General features: G+C 30.7%; 1 protein-coding gene across 2 annotated transcripts in view; it reads right to left on the bottom strand.

The window, feature by feature from the left end:
* LOC143230970 (splicing factor U2AF 26 kDa subunit-like) overlaps window positions 1-14,455 on the bottom strand; it is a 39,619-nt gene that overhangs the window by 9,915 nt on the left and 15,249 nt on the right. For both annotated transcript variants that reach the window (XM_076465327.1, XM_076465328.1), the window contains exons 4-5: window positions 7,638-7,726; window positions 3,586-3,657 (exon numbers count right to left, since the gene is read on the bottom strand). In XM_076465327.1, the coding sequence (XP_076321442.1) occupies window positions 3,586-3,657; window positions 7,638-7,726 (161 nt within the window). The remainder of the gene's footprint in view (window positions 1-3,585; window positions 3,658-7,637; window positions 7,727-14,455) is intronic.

The raw sequence follows: 14,455 nt of genomic DNA, 5'->3' as shown, positions 1-14,455 counted from the left end.
ATTCTTATCTTTCCTAATTTTAAAATTTAGGGAAATTTACCATGGGTAATAGGTAAAAGTGAAAATCTGCACTGTTTCAAAAATTTAAGGAAGAATCAACTTCCTGTAGAATAGAAAGTGAATAATAAAGCATGGATGACAAGTGTTATATTTGAGGAATTTTTGAACAAATTAAATAAAAGAATGGAACAAGAAAATAGGAATATTCTTCTCCTAGATAATGCAACTTGTTGCCCAAAAGTTCAACTCTCAAATGTTCATTTAATCTTTTTACTTCCATGTACAACATCAGTTCTACAGCTACTAGATAATGGAATTATACAGTGTATAAAATTGAAATACAGAAAATTGATGCTTCAGCATATTATTGCAAACATGGACTGTAAGGGAGCATCTGAAATGACCAAGAAAATTGACATGTTAGATGCAATTGCATTTTTAAGTCATTCAATCAAATGCGTAAAAGTTGAATGCATAATAAAGTGCTTTCGAAACTGTACATTTATTCTTGATAATGGCAGAGATTGTGGAGAAGTCGTTTGTTATGATGATTCTAGTGAAATCCAAATTCTGATTGAAAAGATTGATGCAGATGATTCCATGAATGCAGATAGTTTTGTGAATGTTGCAAAGAATGTTTTAACAGAAACTGATTTAAAATCTATAATAGAATTGCAAGATGGTAACAATGTGAGAGATTCAGAAGATGAACAAAATGAAAAAAAAATAGTGAGGAAACAGAAATTCCTACTTCATTCCAAGTGTTAAGTTATATTAATGCTATAAAATTGTATGCAAAAATGGAGGGGGAAAATGAACTTCATGAAAAGGTCATAGAATAGGTATTTTCTTTTAACCACATGAGAAAGCCCATTAAAAAAATGAAACAGTTGAAATTGGGCACTTTCTTCAAATAAATCTGATTAAGATTCTGTGTACTTGTGTATATTTTGAATGTCTATTTTTGTTCTTATTCAAATATAGCATAAATAGTATACTAACTTTATTCACAAACAACTTGCTTCCCTTGAGACAAACAAGTATAACATTCCACTCAAAAATTATATATAATTAAGGAAATGCATGTTCACTATATCTAAGCCAGAAAAACTGCTTAAGCTGGAAATTTTACTTGGTCTCATGCAATTCCACCTTAGGTTTTACTGTAATTTATAATATATACAGGCAAGGGAACAGAAATTCCTATACACCTACTTGATGCAGACCCCTGCCATGAAAATAGTCCTATCACGCATAGAAGATTTATTGAATAAAGGCTACTTCTTCAGCATAGATAATCATTATTCCAGCATATCTTTATATAAATAGTTGGCTTCACATAAAATTGATGATCATAGGCACAATTCAAAAAATAAAAGAAGAAAAAAGGAACTTCTAAAGGAAGTGATTTCTTCACAGCCAAAGAAAGATGAAACATCAGTTAGGTATTGAGATAACCTGATGCTTATGAAATGGAAAGATAAAGATATTTTGATCATAGTACTGTTCATGATGCAAGAATGGATACAATAACAGGAAGAGATAATGTACAGAAGCAAAAGCCCAAGTTTTGCATAGACTTCAAAAATAACATGTCAGGAGTGTATACAATGGATCAGTTCTTGTCAGCTACGGATATCACAAAGAGTCACCTGAACAAATATTATAAGAATATATATCTATGAATTTTGAATATTAATGTGCTGAATTCTCATGTGATTTACTAAAAACTTGGTAGCAATCTTGCTCGACTACAATTCAAATTGAAATTGGTTACAGCTTCATTTGCAAAGTATGGTGACAGTACTGACAAATACCATACTGCTGTTAGGCCATCATATATTCCAAACACAAGTCGTCTAACTGGCCATCATTTTTTTGAAGAATCTCCTATGAGAAAGACCAAACCTGAAAGAAGACAATATGTTGTTTGTGCAGGAAAAAAGGAAAAAGCTTTGGTTAACTATTTGTGCAAGCAATGCAAAGTTTATTTTTGCCTTACAATATGTTTCAAAGACTACCACATAAAAACGATCTTTACCTAAAAATCATAAATTACTAATTACTTTTTAAAAATTACATACAATTTTATTTTACATATGCTGAAATATTGCATAATACAAATAAAATATATAAAAATAAAAAATTATAAAATTCTGAGAAAAAATTCTGCACTGAGCTGTCATTTTGAAGCAAAAAAACTCCACATATATTTAGGATATATATTTAAGAACAATGACCATAAACTAAAAGCAAATTTTACACAATATTCAATGATAGAAACATTTATACACCAATATAATTACATTCAATCAATTTGGATTGCCTTTTGTTATTTACAATAGCAAACAAACATACAATATAAAATGGAGGAACTTTAACTTGTCACTTGCTAATTTGCATTTACTAAAACCTGCCTACACATCAAAAAGATGGTACAGTTTAGTCCATGGAATACTGACTTTTAACTATTACAACATATCAATAAGGTTGCATATCATTAAAATTTTCAATGTATCAATACAGTTGTACAACACAGGTTTCTGACTTTTACTACTAAAATTTGGGAGGTGCAACATTAGACTGCACAAACTTGTGTACATGAGCATGCTACACATTTTGTGGCTTTCAAGACAATATAAATATCCTTGGTTGTAATACAAACTGATTAAAAAATTTCAGCAATAACACAATGTTGCAAAACCATGTTGAAATATGAAATGTTTCCATGATATTGTTTCAGCTCAACATATTTTTATGCAAAATAAAGCTGGGAAAGTAACAAGCTTTTAATGTGATGTAACCCTTGTTTAGATACTAAGCATTTTCATGATATTGTTTCAGTGTAATCAGTTATTTTTATACAGATAGAGCTGGGAAAGTAACAAGCTTTTAATGTGATGTAAGCCTTGATGAGATACTGAGTGTTTCCATACTGTTTCATTGTACTCAGTTTTTTTCATACTAAATAAAGCTAACAAGCTTTTAGAACAAACCTTTTCTGGGGCATCAGAATTTAATTGTTTTATTGTAACTAGTTTATCATACAGGTTAAAGCTAGAAATGGAGTGTTTGCTGTTGTTTTATTGTAACTAGTTTATCATACAGGTTAAAGCTAGAAATTGAGTGTTTGCTGTTGTTTTATTGTAACTAGTTTATCATACAGGTTACAGCTAGAAACTGGTTTACTTCACATGTATGTATGCTACACGTAGAAGATCCAAGGTACAATAAGCCCATGTTAGTTTTATTTGTTGAAGGTTTCTCATATCAAACATATCACTATTAGCCCTTCTGTTACTAACATGGATCTACCATGTACTCAGAGATTTTACATTAAATTACATTTTAAACTCATGAGTACACAAAAACATTAACAATACTGATATAAGAGTATGAGAATTTAAGGTCAATGTTATATTCAGGCAGCAAGATACATGCAGTTGTAATGAACAGGAGTTAAGAATAAAGGAAAGTCTATTAAATGATAGATTTAAGCCAGGGTTGACTAAACAGAATACTACATTGCACCTATTATTAAAGTTACAAGTGTTAGACTGTTACAGTTATATCTTAAAACCTTACCTTCACATAAACATTGCCAACAAGATGATCTCCAAGGTTGTCACATACATTCATCTCTTCAATCTCCCCATACTGAAATATATTTATGTCAACAAATTACACATAGTATTACCAAATTACACATAGTATTACCCTAATTACACATAGTATTACCCTAATTACACATAGTATTACCCTAATTATACTTAAATAATAAAAGCTTTCTTTCTTCACATCTATAACTATATACCTTACTAAACCAGCTCTCAAAAACAAATAATCAAAGTGTGATTAAAGACACTCCCTCAATTTCATGACGTGGTACATGTCCAAAAGTTTGGGATGAATTTGCAATGTATTACTGACCCTGAGCACTTGTACATGATCTTTAAAAATTACTCAGGTTAAAAGTAAAGATGCAGGAAAATCAAAATGTCATTTATGTGTACGTTTACACACACAAAAAAAATAAAACTTAAATGGTTTATACTTAAGTATTTTAAAACAAGTTAGCTCTAGGATTAATGAAATACCTCTCTTCACATGTGTCTTTAGATAACTGAAAATTCAGAAGCACACAAAACAATCTGGAGTATACTACAAATAGATAAACAGAAACTGTTCTGAAGAAACCTACTAATGAATACTACCTCCTAGGCAAAATCCAAGTTTCTTTTATTCTGCCTTTCAATTATTTTTTTTGCATTTACTATAAACATAAATGAAAAACAGCCTTATAAAATGTTCTTTACTCAACTACTTAAAGTTAAAAATTTATTATTTTGAAAATTAAAGCAGTTAAAAACCTAAAAACTTGTATTTACATTCAAAGCTCTATACATTTTGCTGCTACAATAACAAAATAAACAACTACATTTACAAAATGCCCCTTCTTTACAAGTAGTTTTTCCTTAGAGCAAATTCACATTGGGCTCTCTGCTGTGTCCACCGAGGGGGATCAAATCCATAATTTTAGCTTTTTAAGTCCTCAGACTTACCACTGTCTTAGTTGGAGACTGCTTTATAGACTAAACAGGTTTAAAATAAAGCACCCAAACTGTTATAAAACATAATCTTATCAACTAAAGCTTGTGAATCCAACACATACTTCTAAAATTGGAAAACAAAATTGTTTTATTAGCATGTATTCTATTATTTTCAGTATCAATGTTGGACTAGAAGTAAATGAGCTTTGTGACATGACAATACAATGTTATTATTGCTATACTATTTTATATATATCAAAGCAAATTTTTTTATTGTTTGTTATAATTATTGACAATGTTCATTGCAAACCCATACAAAAAATAGGAACAATATTACTAATATAACACTAATACAAAACTAGTATACACACACAATAATGTTGTTACACTAACATATGATTAACATACAGACAATATTGATGCTACCATAACACATTTCCAGCAAACCTGGATTGTAATACTAATCTTACATAACACACAGCAAGCAAATACAGACAATAATACTGATATATTACACAACACCTGACAAACAAACTCAGACAATATGTTACACTATCATATGCCAAGCACACATGGATTATAATTATAATGATATGCTAACATATGCTTAGCATATAGATTATAGATGATAATATCTACCTTACACTAACATAGAGCTAGAAAACAAGAAAATAATGATGTTACCCTAGCATATACCTAGCAAACATAGACAATTACACTGATGCTACTACGATACATGACCAGAAAACATGGACAACACTAATACATGGCTTGCAAACACAGACAGTAATACTGATATTACCCTAATGTTAACTCATGGCTAACAAATATAACAATGGTTAAGTTTAAGGATTTTGCAGATTATCCTCTGGACAACCTCTGGGTATTCTAAAATCATCCATCAAAGAACTGGACAATCTAAAATGTACACAAAATACACAATAAAAATACCAGTATATTATAAAAGTTTTTATAGTTGGATTTATACAAACATTATGTTCATCAACTCTTTCAGTGTGAGGCATGTTAGTAACTGGATAACATTATGAAATAAATCTAAGTTATTTTTATTTTACTAGAGTGAAGGCACATTGTAACAGGCATTCACACTTTAATTTTTATGCCCAAAATTAAAACACACAGATGTCAGCAGGAAAAATAAGAAGAAAAAAAAACCCAACAACTCTGGAATCTCACAAAGTGGACTATGAGCACACTGAGACACATTGAATCTTAAATAAGTTCTGAAAATTAGATGATCTCAGAGCAATTCTGAGCATGTACAGGGTACAAAATACAAATATTTTCAGGTGCATTGTATTCTGTGTTTATCTATTCATTCCCCATGAACAACACATAGTTGTATCTACTAAGTTAGTAAATAACCATATTATAACTCACACAAAACTGGCCAAGTTCCAGGGTATGACAGAGAATGTTATAGCTATATCACACAATGCATGTGCAGTAGAATGTTGCATGGAGAGCAGCCAGCTGAGAGAATTGCATTGTAATTATATGCAAGATCATTCGTTTACAAAATATGAGCAAAGAGAACACTGCAAATACAGTGGGCTGACCCCTCTCCCCCAAAAATAGAACAATTCAGATCTCCAGGTAATTTATATTTATTTCTTTACTACTCCTTATGTTAGTGTTAAACTCAATTAGCTCAACAAGAAAAGCTTTGTGTAAATACTGCTTCAAGTTATAAGCATGTATGATCAAAATACAACAACACTAAATTTATAACAAATATTCTTTGTTTGGTTTTGCTATTGTATATTTTATTTATTTTTTTACTTTTCCTTATCCAACTTAATTTCCAAATTTTTACATTATAGTTAATTTTAATAATAATAACAATGTAAGTGAAAAAAAGAAATTTGGTACTTGCATTTGCTTCTTGTATTTTCTTTTGTCAAAGTGTCGAAGTTTTGACAAAAGTTAACCCTATTTTTTGGTGGGATCTTTGTTGGTATATTTGTTTGTTTGTTTGTTGTTTTTTTTCCTTTACATAACCTTAATATCAAGAAGTTTAAGGTAAGTAAATAATTGGGTGAGTAAAATACATTTAAACATGAGTGGTTAGTCATACCAGTCAATTTAAATTTCTTAAATTTATGATGCTTCTCATGATTTTTATCTCTTACTGGTTTTTTTTTGTTTTTTTACTTTCAGCTACCCTTTTATTTCTATAATAAATATGTCTACCTTAAACATTTAAAAATATTCCATATCTGGAACACAAAACAATATATGCAAAGAAGAGAATGCCCTGCAAGAATTATAATTTTATTGACTTTATAATTAAGCTATAACTTCTTTCATTGATCAACATCATTTTGTTGGTGGCCAGTAAAAATCTGGTGCAAAAACAGCTCCAAAAACAGAAAGAGCAAATGTTGCCTCATAATGAATTCTAAAGTTTCCAAAACCTGCTCTTTCTATTGGTTATAAATAATCAAGGAGCAAATGTCAGAGATAACTACTGGCATTTCGTAAAAAGGTGTTTGCAATTAACACACATGGGCATTAATATTTCATGGTAGCAAACATCGACAATACTATTGACCTTACCCTAACTCATGCCCAGCAGACACTGACAGTACTATTAGCATTACTCTAACTCATGCCTAGCAGACATTAACAATACTGCTGACCTTACCCTAACTCATGCCTAGCAGACACTGGTAATTAAAAAAATTTAATAAATTTTTAATGCATATACATGACATAAAAATACTAATGTTACCTTAACACACAGCTAACAAACATACAAAATAATAGTGATGTTATTCTAACACATGGCTATTAACACATCAACACCAATACTTATGTTACCAAACATCCACAGTTTGGTCCTTTGCAGCACTATATTTACTGTTACCAAGAGTAAATGAAAACCAATAAAATTTTTATGAGTGACCTACCTTGTCTTCTAATTCTATAAACATATCCTCAAAATAGTAACACATCAACACTAATACTTATGTTACCTAACATCCATAGTTTGGTCCTTTGCAGCGTTATATTTACTGTTACCAAGAGTGAATGAAAACCAACAAAATTTTATGAGTGACCTACCTTGTCTTCTAATTCTATAAACACATCCTCAAAAAAATTATCAAAATGTTCTTGTATTTCCTCTTCACCCACTGTAGTTGTTGTCAATACTGTAATGGAATTATTATTAGTTGTAACTTAAAATGCACACACAAAAACAATCAGATATAACACAAATTATATTCTGGGACTAGCCCTTGGTGTTGGCTTTAAACTTCTATCTTACTAAATGATTAGTGAATAAAAAAAACCCACAAGTTAAATCATAACACAACTGGCAATAACAACTTAGTATCAAATATTAGGCATTCAGTATTTTTATAAATTCCAGAATAATGCATATTTATAATTATAAGATGCCAATAATATTTACATATCAACAACAGAATAAAAAAGTTGATTTCTACTAAAATCCTGAAACAAAAAAGTGTTAATGTTATTTTGTGCTAACAGCAACAGACACAAGAAATCAAGTATATTTACAACTAAAAAAAAAAAAGTAACACAATACTCTAGACTTACAATTATCAAACCAATGAGAATACAAAACATTTCAACCTATATCTGGTAAACTTGACTTTAACAGGTCACCATTTGCTAACACTGATTGCCTACATGTGATTTCCTGAGAAAGTGGCTGAAATCCATAAACCAGAGGCAGTGTAAACTAAAAGTCCAAATGTCCTTCCTTCTTAATTTTACAGTGTAAAACTCCTCAGATAAATTGCAGAAGGTATTTGGACTAACAGGAGTCAGCACCTCAATTTCTTAACTTTATAGGGTAATAAAGAACAGTTTTAATAGGGTGACCACAGTTAATTTTACACCCCACTTCTCACTACAGTTATGTAACCTGTATAATAAACTTTTAATGGTAAAGCTTTACATGATTAGTTTTATTTATATTCTGTACATTACTGCTATTCCATGATTTTTGTTATTTTTATACCGTCTTATTACTACTGTGATCCTTTTTGAAACTTTTCATTGCTTAGACATTTCATCTTCACTCTGCACAAAGGTGTTAGAACAAAGTCAAAAATTAGATTTCAGATTACTTTCAAAGAACAGTGGAAGACAAATCACAGGTGAAACACCAATATTTTACTAATATACATATTTAGTACAACAGAAACTCAGACTTCAGCAAACAATATTTTGTGTGTCCCCCTTTTTGCTTTAATAACTACAAACAGTCTTTCAGGCATTGTTGTAAGATATTTAATCAAACTGTCCTTCGGAATTTTACTCCAAATGTCTAATACACTTCCACAGTTTCTTTGGAAGTAACTTTTAACCTATCAAATCCCAGATCTGCTCAAATGGATTGTGATTGGGGCTCTATGGGGGACAGTGCATCATTTAAATAGCTGCACTAGCTTCTTTCTTAGCTAAGTAATTTCTGCATGGGTTGAATGAGTGTTTGGGGTCATTATCTTCTTGGTAATAGAATCTTTTACCAATCATACAGAAACCACTAGATATACCATGATATATCAGCATCTGATCTTGCCCTAATCCATTATTCCATCTATTTTGCAAATATCTTGTACTGCCTTATCAGAAAACACTCCAAAACCATCCAACTGCCTCACCTATGCTTCATGGTAGGTGCTATACATTGAGATAAATATCTTTCACCTTTCTTTCCCCAGACATACAATGTATGTTTTGAACCAAATATATAAAACTTAATACCCATTCCAATCATCAACAGTCCAGTTTTTGTACTTTTTTTGCAAATCTCAGTCTGATGGTCTCCTGATATTATGTGGAGATTAAAATAAAGGTTTTGTAACTGCTATAAGACCAAACATTCCATTCTTGTTCAGTCTTCTTGATAGTGCAGATCTGGACATGTTTCCATCATTCGGTACATGGTCATTTATCTCATGCTTGAGATCAGTGGCAGTCTTTCTTCTGCCCCAGAGGTTGTATAAATGAAGATATTTAATATGAATATCTTGGAATTTAGGTGTCTGCCTCTTCCTTTCCTATTTTCAAATTTGCTTGTCTCAGTCTTAGGATCTAAGATGTTCTTGACAATGTTTGGGGAACATTTCTAGTCTGCAACAATTTGTCAGAGTCCAACTAGCATAATGCAAAACTTTTATATAAACTCTGTTCTACTGGTGATTCTCTATGGTTTTTGGGCAATGGTATGACAACAAAACTTTATATATAGTGTTAAACATTGTTTTTATCAAGGTTTATTTGTGAAGTGCTACTAATTTGATTTCTTCTAACACATATCAGTACCATATGTTAGCTTTTTAATATATGTAGTTAAGAAACTGCATGTGGTAAAATGACAGTCATTTCAGACTCTTAATTTGATCAGTAGCTTCATTCAAGCATAACCCTTATAATTTGCCCTTAATACAAATATATGGGAAATCTATAGAATAGTAAATTGAGATATCAAGAGGGATCAGTGAAGTGTTACTGTAATAATGATATTTACATTCTGTATAATTATTTGTTAATTAGTAAATTAACCATGTATGTATAGGATAGTTGAATTAGCTGTGTTAGATGCACCTCATGGTATGTTTAGTATATCATTTTTCTAGACGTCATAATTACATTAATATGTTCTTTGGACTAATCATATTTTATGTATTTACTACACAATTACTTATGACTTACTTTTCATCTTCTTTCATCCTGATGTTTGATTACAGAGTTAAGTAATTGCTGTACTTTATTGCCAGTGTTAAGTTACTTCAGACTTAGAACAATGAAGCCACTTAATGGATTTCCCTGGTTACCAGTCACGGTAAAAAGGGATTAATACAGTAGTCTTTCATATTTGATGTGTATCATCACTGATATTCGAAAGTGCCCATCAAATAAAATAATTTTTGCAAGGACTTGTTAGAGCCCCTGTCAAGTCTGTCATGATGCCTGCTATTTTGTGCTCACTACTGGCCCTCTTTTTTTTTACCAAGAAATAAATACTTTTGAACTCAAGTCCTATTTTTATTTGTCATGGTACTGGCCACACCATCAGCAGCTGTTTATATAGACATATAAACTCACAGGCAAATCTGTATAACCATCTTGATGAGAGTTAAACCCACTTGAAGTAGAAATGTATCTTAGGATGGATGGTATGGGTATTAACACTTTTATGAATAAAGCAGAGAACAACATTTCAACCTTCTTTAGTCTTCTGAAGATGATCTGTGAAGGTCAAAATGTTGTTCTCTGCTTTATTAGTAAAAGTGTTAATACCCATACCACCCATTCTGAGATACATTTTTGCATGACCCTGTTGGTTACTATGACTCTGATACATAAATTTTAATTGGCTTAGACTAACAGTGTTACTTACACAGGAATATGACATTTTCTAACTATATAGTTCCACACAGATATCAAATATTTGTAACCAAGGGATTAAGTCAACATTTAGAGCTTTGATTACAAAACTGGACTAGGAAGAAATTAAATTTTATTGTGACCTAAGATGGATTTTACAAACTACTTTCTAAATGATAAAAAGCCAAAAGGGTGCTGAACTGATCAAAAGTTATTGCAGTTCAGTAACATGCCATGAACATGTTTCAATTTAACCAATGAAACTCTATTTTGTTTATACAAAAATAGTACAATTAAGTCAATACAAATTAACTTTATTGTTTAATTTTGTAAACAAAATAATCAAAACACTTCATGAGTCTGCTAACAGCCTCTGTGTACTGTTTGGTAGGGGATGTTTACAGCCCTCATGCATTTTTCAAATGTCAAATGTGATGGACTGATGAATATGTTGTGTACACTAGTGTCATGGTTTTCATGAGACAAGAAATCACTTGTATGAATTTTTTCTTCTTTTAATGATAGTTCTATCAAAAATAGTGATTGCATACACATTTTGTACCATACACAATATGTTATTTTTCACAGTTATCCTATTATTTGGAATTTGGAGTAACTCAAGTCTCCTTAGGCAGCTTAGCAGAGTTATTACTGGAATTTCAGCTAACTAATGTTTCCAGAGTACCAATATGATAAATAAATACATTCTTATTACTGTGTTTTGTTACATGACTTTCTATTCTTATAGTAAAAACAGTATATTAAATTAATTATATAAAAGGAGGCCCGTAAGTCCCTACCCATCCATATGTTATTATGTTATATTCAATTACGCATGTATTATAAATTTGTTTATTTTTTTTTCAGAGAAATATGGCCGATGTAAGACCATTTAGACTTGAAGAGCATATTGTGACAAGTACATGAATACTTATTATGCAGCAAGAATGAGAGACAGCACACAGATACACTGTATACATAAGATATATGGATGGGTAGGGACTTACGGGCTACCCTGTACAATGCTTTGTTAATCTTAGATTCTCTCTTAGTTGCTTTAACCAGAAGTTACTGAAAATGCCAACGGTGAGCATATTGTGTACTTCTTTAATTGTTTTTATCAGTTGAACTAGCAAGAGATATTTGATGCTTATTGTATGAGAAAGACACTGTGCTAATTTTGAATTTTATTCTTTTAATTTTAAAACTGATTTCATTTAAATGTTATATTTAATTCTTAGTGAAATTTGTGACTCATAAATACCTTTACAGCATTTAGTATATTTCTGGTTTAGTTTTCAAAGTTATACAGAAGGAGAAAGCTGTTTTGAATTCTTAATGCAATACCTATGAGATATCTTAATCATATAGAATTATTTGACAAGCATGTGTCCCCACACATTATGATAACAATTTGCAGGGTTGGAAATATCATTAATATGGGGCTTTACAACTGTTGAAATTAAATAACTGGGATCATACAGCTTAATACTGCATACTGATTCAAACAAATTCATAAGTAACACGTGTGTCAGGCTTTGACGGTCTATGTTCTTTAACACTGGACAACATTTGGAGGAAAAATCAGACAGTTTTTAAGGAATAGATGTAAAGCTTTCAAAACTAAATCTAACAATACAGTGACTTAATTCTAGTCTAACTCAACAAAGCATGTTTCGTTCTGACTAAGTTACCATAAGCGATCTCACAGAATTCATTTGACCAGCCATAACAATATATGACCCAACTCCCTATTATACCTTACAACTATGTATTATATGATATGATGGTCAATTATATAGAGCAGTCTACCCAAGTAACACAAACTACCACTTGTTTTGAACACAGTTAAGTAAGTGGTTACAGTGTTAAAACATGGATACTTGTGATGGAGGGAACAGTTGACTATTGGTCCAATCACAGGTTATATTGTTGAAACATAAATCATTGTAATGGAGGGAAGAGTTGGCTTCTGGACAATTCAGTGGTTGTGTTGTTAAAACATGAGTCACTGTGATGGAAGGAACAGTTGGCTACTTGGCCAATCAATGGATGTGTTGTTAAAACATGAGACACCAAGATGTATAGAATCGTTACGTATTGGGCACAGACTCAGAACCAGCCTCATAACTATTTTGAGCTTGTTAAAAGTTTTCATGCTATATCTTTAAAATTAGTAAGCATATGTTGAAAGATTATCAATAAACATTACAGGGCTTTCAAATACAAAGTATCAGAATTTTTTCTTTCATATACAAAATATCAGATTTTGTTCTTAAGTTTCAAGATTTTTTTAAGTAATGTTTTTCTTTTTTTTTCTTTTTTTGCATGCTAAGTATCCAGTAAGAAAATAATTTTTGATCTTGAGAATCAAAATACTTTTATGCACCAAAATATTTTCAAATTTCATAAGTAAAATCTTTATAACCTCAAGAGAGTTGTCAAAAGTTTTAATTATATTTTATATATTATTTTAAATATTGGTAAATATGACCAATCTCATAACATCATAAAAAATTGGGAAATGAATATACATAATACTTTGTTAATTCTAAAATGACTACAAATTACACTATGTAACATAAATTTTGTTCCTGGATAGCATATGTTATTTCTTAATTGCTTATGTTGTAAAAGTACAGAAAATGGCCATTATTCCTTTCAAACTTTGCTTTTGTAAACTGGATAATGAAATTTAGAAATTAACTCATTTTCTATGTAAAAACAGGCAAATTTGCACATTTTCATTTACATAATGTCTGAATAAAACAACATATGAATCAAGATTTGCATGTATTTCTACTAAAGTTATACAAAAATGAACAAATATGTTTAGAAGTGAATAATTTTTCAAGATTTGCAGCTGTAATGTAAATCACTTTCATGTATCACCCCCCAAATATAGTCTCCCATCATGTTTTCATTATACGCTCGCAGGTCACAAAAGCAATGTTTGAAGAGAAAAATAGGAATTTTCCATTTACTTTAGACATAAGCAGTTTGGAAAATAACACTTTGTGTCCAGGAACAAGAAAAAGTAGAAATTTTGTTACATAGTGTTGTACTATAAAAACACAAATGTCTAGTCATTGATCCTTGCAGACAGGGTTAAAACATGAATCACTGTGATGAAATGGGAAGATTGGCTTATGAAGCCAGTCAGTAGTTAAGTTGTTAAAACATGAGCCACTGTGATGGAAGGAGGCACTGACTATATATAACCACTGACTGGTTCACTAAACACTAATCATAATGAAGGAAACAGTTTGTTACTGAAACAGTCAATGGCTGTGTTATGATGGTAGAAGGAGCTGGCTTTTGATTTTAGTATTGCTTCTGAATCTTATCCCAAGTTGTCAAAATAAGTTTTTTACTCTTAGTTCATAAATAACTTCTAATCAAAATTCAATACAGTTTTAACTATATGCACAGAAAACATATATTATCTTGATATCCACAAAGACTAAATTAGTTTAAACAAAAGTTGTTTATTATAACTACATTATTAAATACAC

Source organism: Tachypleus tridentatus, chromosome 10, assembly GCF_004210375.1.
Source record: "Tachypleus tridentatus isolate NWPU-2018 chromosome 10, ASM421037v1, whole genome shotgun sequence".
Lineage (NCBI taxonomy): Eukaryota > Metazoa > Arthropoda > Merostomata > Xiphosura > Limulidae > Tachypleus > Tachypleus tridentatus.
Note: the sequence above shows the minus strand (reverse complement) of the source record. Positions and strands in the feature narration are given on the sequence as shown.